Here is a 19,877-nt window from a genome sequence, read left to right as displayed (position 1 = left end):
TATTTCAGATCTTCATCTTCCACAGTGTTTTATTTTTAATTGCTTCAGCAATTTCTGTCCAATCCCCAGTGTCAATCCTGCTTTAAGATAACACGTTGTAAAGATGCAAATAAACAGTTAAGCTTTTTTTCTATTACAGCAACTATCAATTGAAAAATATTGTCTTAAAGGCTAAAGTAATACAGCCAGAAGTCAAATTTGCAACAAGCTAACAATAGAGGGCTGGATGTCACGTGTGTGTGTGTGTCGGGGTTTGGGGGAGCGGTGGTTGGTGGAGTCTGGGGGAGGGCAACATCAAGTGTCAACGTGAACAATTCCTGGAGCCAAAATTACTTACTCCTGGAAATATAACCTCTATAGGAGTTCACGTTTGATTAATTTGCTTGCATTCATTTTGCATTTAGCCGCTCTGTCGTGTCTTTAACTCTTTCTCATGGGATGTTGTCTTTACTGTGTGCATTGGGCAATATAGTACTTTTGATTTAGTTAGTTCGGTGGTTTTACTGCAGCACAGAGAACCAGAACAAACCGAGAGCCTTTTTAATCGGCTTCCCTGAATTCTCAAAGTCTGTTAAATTCCCGATCTGGCGCCCCACGCTGCCGAGTACATGTTGACCTCCCAAAAGCTCTGTCCTTGGCTCCTACCACATGCCATATCCTCACACCTCTTCGCCTCTTTCTTCCCACTATCACCATCTGTCCATTTTCTCTCTCCCCTTCTCTGCGTTTCCTTCTCTCGACCTGCGGCTCGGTGCTGCCTGACGTCAGTGTGATCAGAGAGAAGGAGGGGGAGAGAGAGAGAGAGAGAGAGAGACAGAGAGAGGTCAGCAGAGAAACGGAGAAATATCACAGTAACCAGGACAGCAGGTGCTAACCCGTGCGTTATCCCCGGCAGCATCAGCAGTACCCTTCACCCACCTGCCTGGCTGTGTTTCAGATCACCCTTCACTGACCCCACCTCATCTCTTGCCGTCTCCCTGGTACAGAATGATCTATGTGAGTATCCCTTCCCCTCCCTTGAGCCTTTCATCATCTTTTCGACGAAGCGGAGCTGGGTTCCGCCGGAATTTTCTTTCGTGTTGACAGATTTGACTCTCTGCTTTGGATGCGAAGGTACAATTTGAAATCTTTTTTGTTGGGAAGGGGGTTGGTTTGTGAGGCTTCAGTTTTGTCCTCTATCCCCAACCCCACTCCCCACCCTTTTGCTGCATTTTATTGAGCCGAGATAGGAATTTTAAGGTCGTACGAGGTTTTTTTTGTTATTTATTTAGACACCCTTGTTTCTTTAAACCAGAAAGTAGCCGGAGATGAAATTGCAAATGGGTTCGTTGATACGACATGAAATTGACACCAGTGCGTTATCACCGGCGATACGATGCATCAGGCATTCATCATCCGGCCCGATTGTTACAAGTGTATCTGTTGTGCGCAAATGTATCAATTATACACAGATATATTCCGTGTGTGGCAGACACTTTGCGTTAAGCTACGTGTACATTATGGGAAGTCTTTCAGTTACCTTAGTTCCTCATTCTCACAAATATTGCCTGTTTGTTATGAGTCCTCCAACTGTGAACTGGATACCAGAGTTTGCCTTGGAAAGCGTTTAATAACTTATTTTTTTTAAAATTGTCTCCGTTGAGGTTGGCGATAGAACATAGAAAAGTACAGCACAGTACAGGCCCTTCGGCCCACGGTGTTGTGTCGTGGAATAATCCTAATCCAAAAATAAAATAACCTAACCTACATTCCCCTCAATTCACTGCTGTCCATGTGCATGTCCAGCAGTCACTTAAATGTCACTAATGACTGCTTCCACGACTACCACTGGTAAACTATTCCATGTGCTCACAACTCGCTGGGTGAAGAACCTCCCTCTGACACCTTAAAACTATGACCCCTCGTGGCAGTCAATCCTGCCCTTGGGAAAAGTCTCTGGCTATCGACTCTATCCATGCCTCTCATTACCTTATACACCTCGATCAGGTCGCCTCTCTTCCTCCTTCTCTCCAGAGAGAAAAGTCCAAGCTCTGTCAACCTCTCCTCGTAAGACAAGCCCTCCAGTCCAGGCAGCATCCTGGTAAACCTCCTTTGCACCTTCTCCAAAGCCTCCACATCTTTCCTATAATAGGTCGACCAGAACTGGACTCAATATTCCAAGTGTGGTCTCGCCAGGGTTTTGTAGAGCTGCAGCATAACCTCGCGGCTCTTAAATTCGATCCCCCTATTAATGAAAGCCAAAACACCATATGCTTTCTTAACAACCTTATCCACCTGGGTGGCAACTTTGAGGGAGCTATGCACTTGAACACAAAGATCCTGCTGTTCCTCCACACGGCCGAGAATCCTACCTTTAATCCTATATTCAGCATTTAAGTTCGACCTTCCAAAATGCATCACTTCGCATTTATCCAGGTTGAACTCCATCTGCCATTTCTCAGCTCAGCCCAGATCTATCAAAATATTTGGAAAGTTTAAGTTTTTAAAACAAAAATGGTATTTACTTATTTTTTCGGGGCGAATACCATCCTATCCCAGGATTATAGGTATTCAACACACTGCCATTCCTAGATGTCACAGTAGAGCGAACAGCCAATGGGGAACTTCAAACCAGCGTCTACAGGAAAACAACACATACGGACCAAATACTGAACTACAGGAGCAACCATCCCAACACCCACAAACGAAGCTGAATTTGAACATTATTCCAACGAGCCACCACACACTGCAGCACAGAGGAACTACGCAGAGCAGAGGAAAATCACCTATACAGCGTATTCAAAAAGAATGGGTACCCTATGAACACAGTCCGCCGATTTCTCAGCAATAAACCCAAACAAACAGACAAAACGGGCTCAGAAACCATAACCACTCTCCCCTACATCAAAGACATTTCCAAAATGACTGCCAGACTACTCGGACCCCTTGGCATCAGGGTAGCCCACAAACCCACCAACACACTAAAACAGCAGCTAATGAACTTAGAAGACCCTCTACAGACAACAAACAAAACAAACGTCATCTACAAAATACCTTGCAAGAACTGTGACAAACACTACATTGGACAAACAGGCAGAAAGCTAGCCACCAGGATACATGAACATCAACTAGCCACAAAACGACATGACCCACTATCACTCGTATCCTTACATACAGATGAGGAAGGACACCACTTTGATTGGGACATCACACCCATCCTAGGACAAGCCAAACAGAAACATGCATGAGAATTCCTAGAAGCATGGCATTCCAACCGGAACTCCATCAACAAACACATTGATTTGGAGCCAATCTACCATCCCCTGAGAAAAAGAACAGGAAATGACTTCACCAACACAGGAAATGACATCACCAACCCAAGGAGACCTAACCAGATAAATAGAAAACGGGACATAACACCAGCACTTTGTTGGATGCTCACTGATGATGTTACCTAGAATGGTGACGAAACATCTGAAAATGAACCTTCCAGCTCAGCGAGCAAACTCACATCCAGAACCCCAACCTGAGCTACAAATCTTCTCAAAACTCGCTAGATTATAGGTATTTTCTAATTAGCCTCTTCAGAGATGCTATTGTACACCCCTGGAGCAGTGGGGAGTTAAACGCGAACTTCCTGGTTTTGAGCTCGGGATATTGCCATTGCATTTCAAGAGCCCTTTGCTGTGATTACATGTTGAGATAAAACAAGGAACTGTGGGCGCTGGGGGTCTGAAGCAAACAAAAACGTAAATTGCTGGTGAAATTCAACAGGTCTGGCAGCATCTGTGTAGAGAGAAAGCGGAGATAAAGTTTGCACTTCAGTGGCAATACTCTAGAACATAGTTATAGGTACAGTAATAGAGAGTCAATGGTTGCACTGCGGTCTCTCAGCGCCAGGGATCCAGGTTCAGTTACACCCTTGGATGATTGACTATGTGGAGCTTGCATGTTCTCCTTGTGTCTGTGTGGGTGTCCTCCCACATTTCAAATATGTGCAGGTTAGGCATGGGAAATGCGGGGATGGATCTGGTCAGGAAACTCTCCAGTGGATCAGTGCGGGCTGACTGTCCTGCTTCACACAGTAGGGATTCTAAGGTTGATTGCTGAATGGAGAGGATGTGGTTTGCCTCAGGGCTGGGCCATTCATCCCCTTCACCACTTACCTGGGTAGGTAGGAAGGTTTTGTTCTCTGTACAAATGCAGGTATGGAAGAGGAGATGGAGTGGTCTGTTCCAAAGTGATATTGGTAATACTGAACTTAAAATATGCCAAACAGAGAGACAGGACAAATGCACAAAGGCCAAATTTTAAACAACCGCAACAACATGGACTCCAGGAGAAAAGGGTCCTGAATTTGTTGACATAGGTGAACTTGTTTCTCAAAGCTTTAGTAACATGTCTCTTCAGCAAGGTGCATTGATATTGCCCCTGGGGCCTCTATAGGGTAGAGGGATAATAACAGAAAAAATATCTTAAAGGGCCAATTCACTTCTTAAAGTGCCAAGTGGACCATCAGCCTCAGGAAGTTTATCATGATAATCATCTTGATTTGCAGCCTGTGACTGTTATATACATAACAGAGAAATTCCTCCAAGCCAATAATGCAGCTGATGTAATTTATACCTCTTGCCATTTTTTCATGCCCCTCCCCCCACCCCAAAAAGGCCATTTGTTGCTGTGAGTGAACCTGGGAGCTGTCTCCCAGGAGAACAACCCTTATCTCAATTCACTCCAACAGACACATACATTGCACGACACCTATTACGGCACATTGTATGTGGCCATGCAAGAATATGTCTTCAGTAGCATATGCTCATGATGGGGTAATATAAGATGGACGCGATGGACTGTCTGAGCTTTCCCTGTCCTCTAATCCTGTCTGAAACAAGGGACAGTAGATTGCTTTGGTTCCGAAGGGTATAATCCCCTCTTTTCCTTTCTATTCATTTTGTGGGATGTTGGTGTCGCTGTCTGGGCCAGTATTTCTTGCTCATCCCTAGTTGCCCCTTGAGAAGATGGTGGTGAGCTACCTTCTTGCATTCCTCCTGCTGTGGGTTGACCCACAATGCCATCAGGGAGGGAATTGCAAGATTTTGACCCGGTGACAATGAAGGAATGGCGATATATTTCCAAGTCAGGATGGTGAGTGACTTGGAGGGGAACTTGCAGGTGTTGGTGTTCCCATATGTCTTGTCCAGATTCTACACTGAGGAGTCCTTCTTGTCCCGATTCTACAATGAGTCTTTACATCTTGAGACTGAGAGAGACTTGAGGAAAGACTTCACGAACCTTAATGTTGCCCATTTGTCTGCTTTCATTTGTTAGCTACGCTGTGATTGCCCAGCACTGGAAGGTATGCCTGGGGTGGGTTTTCCTCGACCCTCACTCATCTCATTTCTTTCAGATAGCAAGCAGGTACAATTGGGCCCCATGTTCACTCACTCCAAAAGCAGTTCACTTGCCCAGTTAAAGTTGCGGAGGAGACCAGGGTAGCTGCACTTGTTCACCATTGAAATGAGTTTGAATATTCTTGTCTCCTTAATCTGGCTTTTCAATTTTGTTAGAGATAGGTGAAGGGGCTACATTCCGAAAGCTTGTGATTTCAAATAAACCTGTTAGAGTATAACCTGAGATAACAAGGTGAAGAGCTGGATGACCTCAGCAGGCCAAGCCGCATCATAGGAGCAGGAAGGCTGACGTTTTGGATCTAGATCCTTCTTCAGAAAAGTGCCCAAAACTTCAGCCTTCCTGCTCCTCTGATGCTGCTTGGCCTGCTGTGGTCATCCAGCTCTACACCTTGTTATCTCGGATTCTCCAGCATCTGCAGTTCCTATTGTTTCTAGGGTATAACCTGATGTCAGGTGATTTCAGACTTTGTCCACGCCAGTCCACTACTGGCACCTCCACAGCATGCATAAAATCTGATATACCCAACAGCAGCCAGCTCAGTAATGTTGACTGTGTTCTGTTTTTGCAGAGGATGGTCTGATACGGCACCTTGTTGTTTTGCTCTGGTGCTCTATGGGTTGGCTGGGATGTGGGATGGGGTAGGGGGTGTTGAAGGAGATGGTCTCTGCACCAGGCCAGATCAAACCGCTAAGCCACCATCACTGCGCTTGGGCATGCAAGGGATCAGGATGGTGGGTGGGATACAGGAAAGGGGGGTGCAGGGCTGTGAATGCAGCTTACTGATGGCCAGCAAATCAAGTTGGAGTCGGCACTGCAATACATTACTGCAATCACTTAATGTCTGACTATATCATTCGAGGAGAAGGAGATGTGCTAGCTGACAGATGGAGGATAACAAATCCTCAGAGGATCACGTGAGCAGAAAGTGCACCAGCTACTGCTCAATTGTTAGCATAAGAGCATAAGAAATATGAACAGGATCAGGGCAGAAAATTCCCTGGATCTTGCTGTGTTAGTAAGATCTGATGACTGACATTCTACGTCATTCTACCCTCCTGCTTGATCTGTGCTTTAGCTTTATTCCTTTATTGCTCAAAAATGTAATAACCTCTGTCTTGAATATGCTTAAAGACTGAGCATTCGCAGGGCAATGAGGGCAGAGAAATCTGAAGATTCATGAGTTTTTGCGTGAAGATATTACTCCTCTTCTCAGCCTTAAAGAGCCAAATTCTCATCCTGAAAGATCTGGATTCTCCGGCTGGGAGAAGCAGCCCCGTCAACATCTAAATGCTTCTCAGCATCAGGACCATTGTCGTGAGTTTATCAGTGATGTATTCAGGGAGTAGCTGCTCTCCACAGACCAAGACGAACCCAAACTTGATAGCAGGCAACATTCTATGCTGTTGCAACGCAGGTCAATGGAGAGGTGGGGTGAATATTTTAACCAGGGTTAGCCAACGTCGAAACACAGAAACAGGGAGAAGGAGTTGGCCATTTGGCCCATCAAGCCTCCATTGCCATTCAGTATAATCATGGCTGATTGTCCAAATCAGTACCCTCTTCCCACTTTTTCCCCATTCCGTTCGATCTCCATAGTCTTCAGAACTATCTCAATTTAAGGTAAAGGGGCAGGCGATTAAAGAAATGCGCGGAGAAAAGTTTATACCTGGAGGGTGGGGGGAGTCTGGGATTCACTCCCTGTAAGGGTTGGAGTGACAGAAATCCTTGAAATATTTAAGAAGCATGTCGATATCTACTTGCAATGCCAAGACATTCAAGATAATGGGCTAAATGTTGACAAATGATATATGAACATTTAGGTAGTCATTTTTGATTGGTGCAGACACAGTGGGCCAACGGGGTCTTTTGCTCAGCTGCAGATCTCTCTGACTCTACAGAAATCCTCCTCTAAGTGGAGCCAATTTACAATTTGCCTTTCACATTGCTTGCCAGAAGCTAAAAGTGAGCAGTTTCCATGCAATAACACAGTGTGGAGCTGGAGGAACATGGTGGGCCAGGCAGCATCAGAGGAGCAGAAAAGTTCAGGTTGGGATCCTTCTTCAGGAAAATCTCTGAGTTTCTATGCAATGTTGTATTTTATTGTGGGAAAGATTTAGCTACCCAACGAGGTGAAAGGATTGAGGTATCTTGACCGAAACTGAAGGATGACTTCATGAATGCAAATCACTTTAAACATTATCCAAATCATTCCTATGATTGATCTGATGGATAACATGCAAACCGGGACAAAGTAAGTACTGAAAAGCACTTTGAAGTTAATTGTTTTTAGCAGTTTACATTCTAAAAGGTCTGCTAATGCACAAAATATGACTTCTAAAGGGCATTGTCTTTGTGAAAGTGTTCACCTTTGCTTGTACATTTATGCCATTAAATACATTTAATTGTTTTTTTGCCGTGAACACTTTTATATAGTCGCACCTCATTTCCAATGCAAAAGCCTAAAGAGCTGGTTGTCAGGATGGATCTTCAGAGGGTTCAGTTAGCTTAGTTGGATGGACAACAGAGATTAATGTCATCAGCACAGCTTCATACTGGTAGGGCCTTAGACAGTGTTGTAGAACAGAGAGACCAAGGGCTGCAGGCACATAATTCTTTGCAGTTTGCGTCACATACAGACAGGATGGCTAAAAAGGCTAAAAAGGACATTGCTAAGTCCTTTGAGTAGAGGAGTTGAGAAGTCATGTTGAGGTTGTGCAGAACATTGGTGAGGCCTTTTCTGGAATAGTGTCCAATTTTGGTCACCCAGTTGTAGGAAGGATATTATTAAGCTGGAGAGGGTTTGGAAGAGATTAACTGGGATGTTGCCAGGTATGGAAGGTTTGAGTTATAAAGAAAGGTTGGATAGGCTGGGTCATGTTTCACCGAAGTGTAGGAGGTTGAGAAACGACCTGATAGAAGTTTATAAAATACTGTGGGGTATAGATGTAGTTAATGGTAGTTGTCTTCTCCCCAGGATGGGAGAGTTCAAGACTAGGGCACACATTTTTAAAGTGAGAGGAGAGAGATTTAAGAAAGACATGAGACACAAATTGTTTATACAGAGTGTGGTTCCCATGTGGAATGAACTGCTCAAGGAAGTGGTGGACGTGGTACAATTACAATGTTTAAAAGATATTTAGATGGGTACATGAATAGGAAAGGTTTGGAAGGATATGGGCCAGAAGCAGGCAGGTCTCCAGGACTAGTCTAGTTTGGAATTATGTTCAGCACAGATTGGTTGGACCAAAGGTTCTGTTTCCATGCTGTATGACACTGTGATTGTATGACTGTCAGGTTAAATTCACTATCTGTCATCTCTTTTTAATGCACATTAGACTATGGCAACTTTTCTGTTCGTTATGGGCAGTAGGTGCAATATAGGCTGTTCAACATTCCATGCTCATGTGAAATTTTGTCTCTTCCATGTTGAAGAGTATTCAACTGAGAAGAGTCTGCTGGGCACTATAGGGCTATTGGTCTAGCAGGCCTGCGCATTATCAAAATGCTAAGAGTGAAGGGTCTGGTCGAGGCTTCCAGTGACTGATGGGCTGATGCTGGAGAGAAGTTAGCAGTGGGGAAGCAGATGTTATTTGCGCTGGCCTTGATATGAAGCTGAAAGCTCAGCTTTGGGTGAAACACAGAGGAGACAACAAGAACGAACTTTGATAAATCACTGGTTTGACTTCAAAGGGAATATTACATCCAATTCTGGCAGCATACCATAAGGAAAGATGTGGAGAGTTTAGAAATAAGTGTGGAAATGGTTTATGTGAATGGTTCCAGGAATACGGAATTCCATTCACAGAGAATAGACGAGCTGAAGTTGTTCTACACAGAGAGCAGACAGTTGAGAGGCATTCCAGATTATGTGTATCTTGTAAATAGAGAGACTGTTCCCATTGATTGAAGGGTGAAGACCAATGGAGACAAATTTAAGCCGCTGGGCAGAAGAACCAAAAAAGATATGTGATAGAGCATTTTTATTCAGCCCGTGGTTAGAATTTGTAATGTAGTGTCTGAGAGTATGCTGGAAGCAAGGGTCAATCACTGCTTTCAAAAGGAAACAGGAATATCACCTGAAGAGAAAAGAAAGGTAAGGCTAGGAAAAGAGGACCGGAGAGTGGACCTATTCTGAAGAAAACCTGCATGGACTCAATGGGCCAAATGGCCTCCTTCTGTATTAAAACCATTGAGAAATGCTATAAACAGGACATTGAAGTTGTGAGCAGTTTGAGATATTGCCTGGAGACAGAGGGGTAGGGGGAAGGGAAGGGGAAGGGCATTAATATTAATAGTAAGAACACTGTGCTTGTGGTGCTGACAAAGATGATGGTCTCAATAACTATTTAACTGTAGGTTGAAAATTGTGGAGGAGGAGAGTGTGAACTGTGTTATACAGACTGAGCAAATATTTTGTGTTAAAAGTAATTAATTTTTGCTTTAATTATTTTTGTACATACACTGTCAAAGGTTTATGGAAACAATACAATAATTAATTGCATGCTTTCAACTTCGTTTATAAAGGGAAGATGCTGAGGTGAACGAGTGGTGTCTGCTGCCTGAGGCCCCTCCTTCTCTTGCCAGCCTTTGAGAATGGCACGCTTCAGGCCACTGTGCCAACTGAGAGTGACACATGGTCTCTCCAAAAGATGCTGTAGCACTCTTGAGCATGACCCTTAAGCTAGAGGCTGTCCATCAGACAGATGCAGTGAATAAAATTATTTCAGAGGTTCTTCTGGGCTGCTAAGGTAATTAACACTAGGGTTAGGGTTACAATTAGGGTCAAGGTTAGGGGTGAGGTTACAATTAGGGTCAGGGTTAGGATTAGGGTTACAATTAGGGTCAGGGTTAGGGTTAGGGCCAGTGTTAGGGTCAGAGTTAGGGTTAGGGCAGGGTTAGGGTAGGGTCAGGATCAGGGTTAAGGTTAGGGTTAGCATTAGGGTCAAAGTTAGGGTCGGGGTCAGGGTTATGGTTATGGTTATGATTAGGGTTAGGATTAGGGTCAAGGTTAAGGTTAGATTTAGTATTAGAGATAGTCATTCTCAAACATTGACATTGTTTTGTTCATTTTGTTCTGCACAGATCTGCAATTTGCGTCTTTCAGAAATGAGAACGTCTCTGCAGCTTCAGAGGGTAGAATGAGAAACAGATAAACCAAGCCCACAGCTCCAGCCCATACTTTTAAGACAGAATATCTCGGACACAGGAAGGGGAATAATGGTGAGCAGGTTACCTGGCTGTAGCTCACTGGCTCGATTCTGCCAGAAACTGAACAGGGTCAAGACCCTGGAGGCAGATATGATGGAGACCGCCCTGAACAGGTGCCTGTCTACACTGGACCTGACATTGCTTGGCTTCGGCAGTATGGTTGGCTCCGGCCTTTATGTCCTGACGGGCACCGTTGCCAAAGATGTGGCGGGCCCTGCCATCATCCTCTCCTACATTTTTGCGGGCTTTGCATCTCTGCTGGCTGCTTTGTGCTACGCTGAGTTTGGCTCCCGCGTGCCAAAGACAGGCTCCGCTTATATGTTCACCTATGTCTCGGTGGGCGAGATCTGGGCCTTCCTGATCGGCTGGAACGTCATCCTGGAGTACATGATCGGCGGGGCTGCTGTGGCCAGAGCTTGGAGTGGCTACCTGGACTCTATCTTCAACCACAAGATTCAGAATTTCACCGAAACGTACATTGGCAGGTGGAATGTGCCGCTCCTTGCCCCCAGCCCCGATATGCTAGCGGCTGTCATATTACTTGTCGCCACAGCATTCATCACCTGTGGGGCCAAAGTGGCCTCCTGGATGAACCACCTGTTTGCAGTGGTTAGTATGGGAGTGATCCTCTTTATTCTGATATTCGGGTTCGTCTTGGCTGATCCAAGGAACTTCAGTGCCACGGAGGGTGGCTTCTCCCCCTTTGGATTCTCAGGGATCATGGCTGGCTCAGCAACTTGCTTCTTCGCATTCGTTGGGTTCGATGTCATCGCTGCGTCCAGCGAAGAAGCTCGGAACCCTCAGAAGGCTGTCCCTATCGCGACGGCTCTTTCCTTGGGCCTGGCCACCTTGGCGTATACTTTGGTTTCCGCAGCCCTCACTCTGATGGTACCCTGGCACAGCTTGAACCCGGACTCAGCCCTCTCAGATGCCTTCTACAGGAGAGGCTACGCCTGGGCTGGATTCATCGTGGCCATTGGGTCTATTTGTGGTAAGCATTTGCAAATCTATGTGGATTGCCTCATGAGGAAGGACTAGACAGGGCTAGGCCTGAATACTCTGAAGTTTAGAAGTGTCAGAGGTGAGTTTGCTGAAATTCTATAAGGTCCTGAGGGGACTTGACCCGGTGGATGACAAAAGGATGTTTCCTCAGGGAGAATCTAGAAAAATAAGGGGTCACCCATTTAAGGCGGAGATGATGAAACATTTTTTCTCTCAGAGGATTGTGAGATTTTGGAACTCCCTTCCTCCAAAGGCTGTGGATGCAGAATCTTCAAATCTTATTAAGGCAGAGGTAGGTACATTCTCGTTGACCAATGTTATGAAAGATTATTGGGGATATGCAGTAACGTAGAGTTGAGATCAAAATCAGATTGGCCATGATCTTATTGAATGGTGGTACAGACTCAAAGGGCTGAGTGGCCCATGCGTGTTTCTTGATTGTGTGTTTGAGTGAAGTAATTTTTTTGCTATTTTTCCACGCTGTTTGCTTAGAGGAGCAATGTCCAGGTTTTTGAGTCAAAACATATGCTCAAAGTATAGTTAATGACCTCCTGCCCCTCTTGTTTATTTTCTGTTTAAGACTAGGAGGCATATTTTTAAAGGGAGGGGCAAGGTTTAAAAATGACATGAGGAGCAATTTTTTTACACAGAGTGGTTTGTGTGTGGAATTAACATCCTGCGGAAATGGTGGATCTGGGCACAGTTACAGCGTTTAAAAGACCATTTGGATAAGTACACGGACAGCAAAGGACAGATATGGGCCAAGAGCAGGCAGGTTGGACTTGTTTAGTTTGGGATTATGTTAGGCGTGGATTGGTTGGACTGAAGGGCCTATGTCTGTGTTGCACGACTCTATGTTTGTTGCGCAAGGTACAAGCATTAAACGCGATACTTCACGTTGTCCCTTTCCATTTATTCTTCTGCTGGCCTGGACCTTGACTTGGAGAAGGAATGTTTTAATGTGCATTACCCTCAGGAAAGTGAGAAATCTGTGCTTCTTTGTGGTTACGAAACAATGATAGAAGCTCAAGAGTTAACATTGCAAAGATACAGCACAGAAGGATTGGCGCATCATCCCCACCATTTTAATGGTTTATAAGCCATCAAGATTAAAAATCAGTTGAACAAGAGATGTAAGTAGCTATGATATCAGTTGGAAAAAATACAACTTATGAAAAATCACTGATGGGATGTAGGCAGACCAGCACTTTTGCCCACCTGTAAATGCCCTGGAAGGTAGCTGTGAACTGCCTTCTTAGGCTACATCAGCCCTTGGGTGTAGATATACACACGGTGCTGTTAGGAGGGGAGTTATACAGTGAGAGTGAGGGAATGGTGATATAGTTCTGAGCAAGAATGGTGAGTGACTCAGAGGGATGCTTGGCAGGTAGTAATGTTCCCAAGCATTTGTTGTCCTCTTCTTTCCAGGTGGAAGAGTTGCAGGCTTGGTAGGTGTTGTCAAGGGAGCCTTGGTAAGTTGCTGCAGTGCATCTTGGAGATTGTTGTCACTGTGTGACAGCGAAGGGAATGAATGTTTATGGATGTGATGCCAATCAAGTTAACTGTGTTTTTCCCTGGCTGGTCTTCTTGAGTATAGTTGGCGCTGCACTCAGCCAGGCAAATGGAAACTACTTCATCTCACTCCTAGTGCATTATAGGTAGGAGTCAGACATTGCTGTTTTCACAATAAAGAACGCAAAAAAAATTCTAGTAATAGCTGTAAATCAGGAATTTTACTTGTGAGGGAAGTTGTACTGAGCAGACTGATGGAGTTGCAGGTTGACAGGTCTCCAGCTCCTAACGTGTTCATCTTAGGGGTAATAGGGGATTGATGTTAATGTTCTAAAATTGTCCGGATTCAGGAGAGGTCTCATCAGATGTGAAAGTAACAAATGTAACCTTTCTAGCCGCGCCTGATATCCCTGAGAAGGTGGCGGTGAACTGCCTCCTTGAACTGCTGCAGCCTGGGTGATTTAGGGACATTTCATCAATGATTTGTGAAACCGTTTCAAAGCCTCATGTAGACCAGACCAGGTAAGGACAGCAGATTTCTTCCATTGTAGGACACCAGTGAACCAAATGGATTATTACAACATTTTGTAGTTTCACAATCATTATTAAAGAGACAAAAGCTTTATTCAGGACTTTTATTCAAGAGTAGATGAAGGCCATTTGGCCCAACATTTGGTTCTTTCAAAAAATTATCTAATTAGTTTCACTTACTTGCTCGTAACATTGAACATAGAACAATACAGCGCAGAATAGGCCCTTCGGCCCTCAATGTTGCGCTGACCTGTGAACTAATCTAAACCCCTCCCCCTACATTATCCCATCATTATCCATATGCTTATCCAAGGACTGTTTAAATGCCCCTAATGTGGCTGAGTTAACTACATTGGCAGACAGGGCGTTCCACGCCCTTACCACTCTCTGAGTAAAGAACCTGCCTTTGACATCTGTCTTAAATATATCACCCCTCAATTTGTAGCTATGCCCCTTTGTACAAGCTGAAGTCATCATCCTTAGAAAAAGACACTCACTGTCCATAACCCTTCATAGCCATTGGGTCAAATTCCCACAGCTCTCGCCATGACTGCATTATGTGTATACTTCCACCCCAAGAACTATAGCGATTCAAGTTATTGGTTCACTACTGCCTTCTCTGGAGCAATTAGGGGAGGGCAATAAAAGCTGGTTTAGCCAGTGATGTTGCTCCCCAGCCAAGCCCTTTCCACCAGACAAGATATTATAGCTGATTTACACCCTAAACCCATAGACGTAATTTGGCCCCACATCTCTTAATACTTTTGATAAACAAAATAAAATCTATCAATATCAACTTCATAATTAGCAATTGATCTCATATCAACGGTTCTTTGTAGAAGAGAATTCTACACTTCTATATCACCCTCTGGATATTGATGTGTTTTCTAATTTCACTCCTGAAAGAACTACCTCCAATTTTTAAATGATATCTCCAAGACTTAGAACCAGCAGAAATAGTTTCACTCCACTGCCCATTCTTACTACCTGGAAATCACCATCTATTGGCTGTCCAAATTCCACTTTAGTTATCATGCATGGGATGAGGGCATTACTGGATAGGCCAGCATTTATTGCCCATCCCTAATTGCCCAGAGCGCAGTTAAGAGTCAACCACATTGCTGTGTGTTTGGAGTCACATGTAGGCCAGACCAAGTAAGGATGGTAGTTTCCTTCCCTTAAGAGCATTAGTGAATCGGATGGGTTTCCTCATGACAATCAATCCATAGCTTTCACTAGACTTTTAATTCCAGATTATTATTGAATTCAAGGTCGACCATGATAGAATTTGAACCCAGGTCCCTAGAACATTACCTTGGTTTCTGGATTAATAGTCTTGCAATAGCACCACTAGGCCAATGCCTAACCTTGTAAATGTTCATGTCCCTGCTTTTAATTGGGATTAAGGTGAAACCAGCTTGCTCTAAGGCCCTGTACAGTATTTAATCTCTACAAGATTCTGAATGAGATATCAGAGGCGCGTCTGTTAAAACCTAAGTCACCAATTTCAAATCAACAGAAGAACAAGATGAGTTAAGATGAGGAAGGAAGTTATCAGAAGTTATCTATCTTTGAAATGTCTTTTGACCATTATTTCTTTCCTCTCTATATTCAAGCAATGAACACTGTTCTCCTCTGCAACCTGTTTTCTGTCCCCCGGATTGCATATGCCATGTCTGAAGATGGTCTACTTTTCAAGGTATTTGCACGAGTGAACCCAGTCACGAAGGTCCCAGTGATTGGCATTGTCCTGTTTGGAATCCTGATGGCCATCCTGGCCATGGTATTTGATCTGGAATCCCTGGTGCAGTTCCTGTCTATTGGAACGCTCCTGGCCTATACATTCGTTGCTGCCAGTACCATTGTGCTACGCTACCAGACAGACAAAACAAAGCGCTCAGAGACAATGCCACCCAATCCAAGCCCGCAAATCCAGGATGGGGATGGGCTGAAGGAATACGAGTCATTTTCGGATAAGCTCCAGTTGGTGGAGAGGCAAAAAGCAGCCAAGGAACGAAGGGAGCCTGGCCAATTGAAGTCCGCCTTTGAGCCTTATTTACATTTCCTTAGTGACTTTGTTCCTGGGGAGGTAGTAACTGTTGCAGTTGTCTCCTTGGTGCTCTGTTCAATATGCCTGTGTTGCATATTGGTTTTTGGTAACAGTCATCTTCATCTTCCTCAATGGGCTTACATTATATTCATCGTGTTCTTTGCAATTGGGTTTCTCCTCAGCTTATTCCTCATCTGGATTCATGAACAGCATCAAAAACTGAATACCTTTCAGGTGGGTCTTTGCATGTTTAGCACTCAGGCAGCTTTGTTTTAAATTCATCCATGGGATGCAGGCAGTTCTAGCATCCCTAGTTGCGCAATGGGCAGTGAGGGGTCAACCATATTGCTGTGGGCCTGAAGTCATATATAGGCCAGAACTGGTAAGGACAGCAGATTTCCTTCCCTAAAGCAGGAATAATGTGAAAAGCCAAGCTGTTTTCCCCAGAATAGGGGAGTCAAAAACTAGAGGGTGTAGGTTTAAGGTGAGAGGGGAAAGATTTAAAAGGGACCTAAAAGGCAACATTTTCGCACAGAGGGTGGTGCTTGTATAGAATGAGCTGCCTGAGGAAGTCATGGAGGTGGGTACAGTTACAACATTTAAGAGACATCTGGATTGGTATATGAACAGGAAGGTTTTCGAGGGATATGGGCCAAATGAGAGTAGATTAATTTTGGATATCTGGTAGGCACAGATGAATTGGACCAAAGAGCCTGTTTCCATGTTGTACAACTCTATGACTTTAAAGTGCATTGATGAACCAGATGTTATCAGCTACCTTTTTTAAAAAAAATTATTATACTCAGATTTCACCATCTACTACAATGGGATTTGAATGCATATCCCCGAACATTAACTCTGAGTTTCTGGATTACCAGCCCAATGACATTACCACTCTGCCACTACCTCCCCTTGGGTCAGCATTGAACACTCTCGAGCATAAAGACCCGAGTTATGATTTTTCATAGCTGTGCATGTACTGATGAATCTATTAGATGCTAAATAAAAGCACTACATCATTTGAATGGAAATGATCAAGAATGTCAGCTGCTAAAGTTACTTGAGAATTGTTCCTGTGTACTTAGATAATATCAATCACTGTACCAAGGAAATAAACCAAGGTGCAAAGTTATTTGGGAAGCTCGATGCCAGGCTAAGACGATGAGATGATTGGGGATATTCATGTTCAGTTATGTTTACATTGGACTTCCATCTTCAAGCCAAGTTTCTAAGGGTAGTGCTGGCTAAACTGGGCATGGGTTTTCTGAGGTGGTTGTCCTGAGAATGAAAAGGTTTAACTGGAAACAATCTTAGGAGTGATAAAGGGCCTCAAAGCTTCCAAGTGATGGAAATGTGTTGATTTCCTTTTGCAGATTGTTCCACTGTAGGACTATCTTTGGTGATCTATTATTTTGGAAGCAAGTGGTTTATGTGAATGGCTACCTTATGTTCAATCATTGTCAGAGGGCACCATGCACTACGGGGCATATTATTACAGTGAGAGGAGAAAGATTTAAGAAGGACACAAGGGGCAATTTTTTTAAACTGAGAGTGGCTCGCATGTGGAATGAACTGCCAGAGAGAATGGTGGATGCAGGTGCAGGTGCAGATATGACGTTTTAAAGTCATTTAGACAAGTTCCTGAATAGGAAAGATTTAGAGGGATATGGGCCAAGTGCAGGCCGATGGGATTACATTAGTTCAGGAATGTGATCAGTATGGACTAGTTGGACTGCAGGGTCTGTTTCCCTGCTTCATGGCTCGATGACTGTATAACATGGTCAGTCTACTTTGCCCCCAGCCTGTAGTACAGAAGGTTTCGGTGAGAATTAACAATTTGAGCAGCTTTGAAAGAGTAAATAGGGAGACACTGCCACCAATAGTTGGATGGTCATTCACCTGAGGGCCCAGACAGATTGAAGATAATTAGCAAAATAAACAGTCATGAAATTAGGACAATTTTCTTCAACACAGTTAGTAGTTATGATTTGGAGAGAAAAGCCGGTAATGTAGTCTTAATGTCACTAGTAATCCAGAACCCCAGGCTAATGTCCTGGGGACACAGGTTCAAATCCCAGCATAGCAGATGATGAAGCTTGAATTCAATAAAACGTAAACTTAAAAGAGAGATTAATGGTGGCCATGTAATCATTATTGTGACAATTCATCTGGGTCACTAATTTCTTGTAAGGAAGGAAATCTGTCATTCTTACTTGGTCTGGCCTAGGTGTGACTTCAGGCCCACAGTAATTGGTTTGACTCCTAACTAGCCTTTGAAGTGACATAGCAAGCCCCTCAGTTCAAGGAGAACTGGGGACAGACAACAAATGCTGACCTTACCATTGTTACAAAAACAACCACAGGAAAATAAACTTACACACGCAATTTTCAGCAGATGTGTCGAGAGATGAATTTATACCAGAAACTTGACAAAAGTGTAACAAAAATGTGAACATTTTGATGTGCACACGACTGCAAAATATTTATAAAGATAAGCAGAAACAATGCGCAATAATACTGCTACACTAAAAATCTTGTTGAGAAACCTTTCTCTTTTACTTATTCTTTCATTGACTGTGAAAGGCCAATATTTATTGCCCATCACTAATTATCCTTGGTATCCAACAACTTTTTCCCATGGTGAGGGAGTCTAAAACTAGAGGGCTTAGATTTAAGGTGAGAGATACAAAAAAAACATCGAGTTGGGATGGGCAATTTTTTCACACCAAAGGTGATGTGTGTCAGGAACAGGCTGCCAGAGGTACTGGCAGAAGTGAATACAATTTCACCATTTAAGAAACACTTAGATAGGCACATGGATAGGATAGAATGGTGGAATATGGACCAAATGCAGGCAGATGGAGTTAGTTTAATTGTGAAAACTGAGCAGCATAGGCAAGTCGGGCCGAAGGGCCCATTTCCGTGCTGTAGACCTCAGTGACTCTGTGCTGGGCCATTTCAGAGAGCAGGCTGGCTTTAGTGAGAACCAATGATGGTTTCATGGTCACCATTACTGGAACTAGGAGCATGATTTTTCCCTCTCCTAGACGGGACGAGAAAGAGAAATAATTTGGTGAGTTTGCCCTTTGTAATTAGAAACATAGAAAGTAGGAGCTGGAGGGGGCATATCCCTACCTTTGGACCAGGAGGCCCAGGTTGAGGTGCCAACTGCTCCTGAGGTGTATCATAGCATCTCTGAACAGAAAACATCATGTTCCAAATATGCCATGCCTTCTCAATCCTGAAGTATGTTAAACTATGGTTCACGATTGCTTACATAATTGAGTCTTACACAAGGAATGTTTACCTGTGGTATTGTTAGCTCAGCTGGCTGGGAGACCTTTTTACAATGTAAAGTAATGCCAACAGAGTGGGTTTGATTCCTCCTGAGGCTGAAGTTAGCATAAAGGACTCTCTTTCACAACCCTCTCTAAGGCATGATAACCCTCAAGTTAAACCACCACTGGTTCTCTCTCGCTGTCTGATGAAAGGGTGGGACAATGGCAACTTTACTTCTATTGTGACATATATAATGCTTTTTATTCTGTTTTTCAGATCAGTACCTTAGCAGTTTGTTGTTGAATACTCCCCTTTTTCTCCTGATTCAATTTGATATGATCATATGCTTTTCCTGAAAGAAATTGCAGTTGCTAAAGTGTGAGACAGTCCCTGTGACGCCACACACACTTTGATTTCATGCACCCTGCACTAGTCTGCATTCTCTTTAGCTGCTACGCCCACATGAATGCAGCTGTTTCTCTCATGTTAAAGCCATTTACATCCTTAACAGGGGCTGTGGGTGGGGGTTGTGACACATTTTGTTAAAATCAAATAGTTATTTGGGATTAAAGTTAACCTACTTTCCCTATTCCCACTTATCTCCTTTCTGAATGCTGGCGAAATTGCATGTGTGACAGGCTTACTTGTCTGTAGGAGAATTAAATGCTGAGTTAAGAGCAATTCTAATCGTGCCTGATGTTCACACACAAACAGCTTCAAGCTGGACTGTCTCTTAGGACTCTTCGCAACTGAGAAAGATTTGCTTTTATTTCAGACCTGTCTCAGCCTCTAGATATCCTGTAGGATTTTTCCTGTCAATGCGTTACACTGAGGTGTAGTTACAGATGCAATGTATGAGAGGCAGCAGACAAATTGCTCACTATCATCATCTTTCAGAGTCAAT

At 43.8% G+C, this 19,877-nt stretch overlaps 1 protein-coding gene across 3 annotated transcripts in view; it reads left to right on the top strand.

Annotated features, from left to right (window-relative positions):
* Positions 1-19,877, top strand: part of slc7a4 (solute carrier family 7 member 4) — a 56,030-nt gene that overhangs the window by 11,421 nt on the left and 24,732 nt on the right. Inside the window, exons 1-3 of one of the 3 annotated variants that reach the window (XM_048556649.2) lie at positions 683-996; positions 10,474-11,590; positions 15,261-15,928. In XM_048556649.2, coding sequence (XP_048412606.1) covers positions 10,609-11,590; positions 15,261-15,928 — 1,650 coding nt within the window. In that variant the 5' untranslated portion in view covers positions 683-996; positions 10,474-10,608. Of the gene's footprint in view, positions 1-682; positions 1,114-10,473; positions 11,591-15,260; positions 15,929-19,877 lie in introns of those variants that run through there. The other 2 variants (XM_048556650.2, XM_048556651.2) reach the window with 2 other exon arrangements.

The sequence above is a fragment of the Stegostoma tigrinum genome, chromosome 26 (assembly GCF_030684315.1).
Source record: "Stegostoma tigrinum isolate sSteTig4 chromosome 26, sSteTig4.hap1, whole genome shotgun sequence".
Classification (NCBI taxonomy): domain Eukaryota; kingdom Metazoa; phylum Chordata; class Chondrichthyes; order Orectolobiformes; family Stegostomatidae; genus Stegostoma; species Stegostoma tigrinum.
The sequence above is the reverse complement of the archived record's forward strand: the minus strand, read 5'-3'. Positions and strand labels throughout refer to the sequence as shown.